Source organism: Echiichthys vipera (genome assembly GCF_963691815.1).
Source record: "Echiichthys vipera genome assembly, chromosome: 8".
Taxonomy (NCBI): domain Eukaryota; kingdom Metazoa; phylum Chordata; class Actinopteri; order Perciformes; family Trachinidae; genus Echiichthys; species Echiichthys vipera.
Genome location: NC_139833.1, coordinates 475,442 through 477,941, shown reverse-complemented (window position 1 = coordinate 477,941; position 2,500 = coordinate 475,442). Strand labels below are relative to the sequence as shown.

The 2,500-nt window shown below is 54.2% G+C and overlaps 1 protein-coding gene across 3 annotated transcripts in view; it reads left to right on the top strand.

Moving 5' to 3' along the window:
• arhgef2b (rho/rac guanine nucleotide exchange factor (GEF) 2b) overlaps window positions 1-2,500 on the top strand; it is a 35,108-nt gene that overhangs the window by 7,562 nt on the left and 25,046 nt on the right. For 2 of the 3 annotated variants that reach the window (XM_083918323.1, XM_083918322.1), the window contains exon 4: window positions 712-775. The exons of the other annotated variant lie outside the window; for it this stretch is intronic. In XM_083918323.1, coding sequence (XP_083774449.1) covers window positions 712-775 — 64 coding nt within the window. The remainder of the gene's footprint in view (window positions 1-711; window positions 776-2,500) is intronic. 3 annotated transcript variants of the gene reach the window in all.

Genomic DNA, 2,500 nt, shown 5'->3' with positions numbered 1-2,500 from the left:
CTGTCTGTCTGTCTGTCTGCCTGCCTGTCTCACTGTCTGCCTGTCTCTCTGCCTGTCTCACTGTCTGTCTGACTGTCTGTCTCACTGTCTCTCTGCCTGTCTCACTGTCTGTCTGACTGTCTGTCTCACTGTCTCTCTGCCTGTCTCACTGTCTGTCTGACTGTCTGTCTCACTGTCTGTCTGTCTGTCTGCCTGTCTGTCTGTCTCCCTGTCTCACTGTCTGTCTATCTGTCTCACTGTCTGTCTCACTGTCTGTCTCACTGTCTGTCTGCCTGTCTGTCTGTCTCACTGTCTGTCTCACTGTCTGTCTGCCTGTCTGTCTGTCTCCCCGTCTCACTGTCTGTCTATCTGTCTCACTGTCTGTCTCACTGTCTGTCTGTCTGTCCGTCTGTCTCACTGTCTGTCTCACTTCCTGTCTGTCTCACTGTCTGTCTGTCTCACTGCCTGTCTCACTGTCTGTCTGTCTGTCTCACTGTCTGTCTGTCTCACTGTCTGTCTCACTGTCTGCCTGTCTCACTGTCTGTCTGTCTCACTGTCTGTCTGTCTGTCTCACTGCCTGTCTGTCTCACTGCCTGCCTGTCTCACTGCCTGTCTGTCTCTCTGTCTGTCTCTTTGTCTCTCTGTCTGTCTCACTGCCTGTCTGTCTCTCTGTCTGTCTCACTGCCTGTCTGTCTCACTGCCTGTCTCACTGCCTGTCTGTCTCTCTAACAGCAACAGAAACTGTCGATGGTCAGAAACAATTCAGCTCTGCAGAACGTCGCCATGCGCACAAAGAGTGAGTCAACCTGTCTGTCTCTCTCCTCCTGTCTGTCTCTCTCCTCCTGTCTCTCTCTCTCCTCCTGTCTGTCTCTCTCCTCCTGTCTGTCTGTCTCTCTCTTCCTGTCTGTCTCTCTCCTCCTGTCTCTCTCTCTCCTCCTGTCTCTCTCTCCTCCTGTCTCTCTCTCTGTCTGTCTCTCTCCTCCTGTCTGTCTCTCTCCTCCTGTCTGTCTCTCTCCCTGTCTCTCTCATCCTGTCTGTCTCTCTCTCTTCCTGTCTGTCTCTCCTCCTGTCTGTCTCTCCTCCTGTCTCTCTCCTTCTGTCTGTCTGTCTCTCTCCCTGTCTGTCTCTCTCTCCTCCTGTCTGTCTCTCCTCCTGTCTGTCTCTCTCTCCTCCTGTCTGTCTCTCCCCTGTCTCTCTCCTCCTGTCTGTCTCCCTCCTCCTGTCTGTCTGTCTCTCTCTCCCTGTCTCTCTCCTCCTGTCTGTCTGTCTCTCTCTCTCCCTGTCTCTCTCCTCCTGTCTGTCTCTCTCTTCCTGTCTGTCTCTCCTCCTGTCTGTCTCTCCTCCTGTCTGTCTCTCCTCCTGTCTGTCTCTCTCCTCCTCCTGTCTGTCTCTCTCCTCCTGTCTCTCTCCTCCTGTCTGTCTCTCTCTCCTCCTGTCTGTCTCTCTCATCCTGTCTCTCTCTCTCTCTTCCTGTCTGTCTCTCTCCTCCTGTCTGTCTCTCTCATCCTGTCTCTCTCTCTCTCTTCCTGTCTGTCTCTCTCCTCCTGTCTGTCTCTCTCTCTTCCTGTCTGTCTCTCCTCCTGTCTGTCTCTCTCCTCCTGTCTGTCTCTCTCTCTTCCTGTCTGTCTCTCCTCCTGTCTGTCTCTCCTCCTGTCTGTCTCTCCTCCTGTCTGTCTCTCCTCCTGTCTGTCTCTCTCCTCCTGTCTGTCTCTCTCTCCTCCTGTCTCTCTCCTCCTGTCTGTCTCTCTCCTCCTGTCTGTCTCTCTCTCCTCCTGTCTGTCTCTCTCCTCCTGTCTGTCTCTCTCCTCCTGTCTGTCTCTCTCCTCCTGTCTGTCTCTCTCCTCCTGTCTGTCTCTCTCTCCTCCTGTCTGTCTCTCTCCTCCTGTCTGTCTCTCTCCTCCTGTCTGTCTCTCTCTCCTCCTGTCTGTCTCTCTCCTCCTGTCTCTCTCTCCTCCTGTCTGTCTCTCTCCTCCTGTCTGTCTCTCTCCTCCTGTCTGTCTCTCTCCTCCTGTCTGTCTCTCTCTCCTCCTGTCTGTCTCTCTCCCTGTCTGTCTCTCTCCCTGTCTCTCTCTCCTCCTGTCTGTCTCTCTCCTCCTGTCTGTCTCTCTCTCCTCCTGTCTGTCTCTCTCTCTTCCTGTCTGTCTCTCTCCTCCTGTCTGTCTCTCTCCTCCTGTCTGTCTCTCTCCCTGTCTGTCTCTCTCCCTGTCTCTCTCTCCTCCTGTCTGTCTCTCTCCTCCTGTCTGTCTCTCTCCTCCTGTCTGTCTCTCTCCTCCTGTCTGTCTCTCTCCCTGTCTGTCTCTCTCCCTGTCTCTCTCTCCTCCTGTCTGTCTCTCTCCTCCTGTCTGTCTCTCTCCTCCTGTCTGTCTCTCTCCTCCTGTCTGTCTCTCTCTCTTCCTGTCTGTCTCTCTCTCCTCCTGTCTGTCTCTCTCCTCCTGTCTGTCTCTCTCCCTGTCTGTCTCTCTCCCTGTCTCTCTCTCCTCCTGTCTGTCTCTCTCTCCTCCTGTCTGTCTCTCTCTCCTCC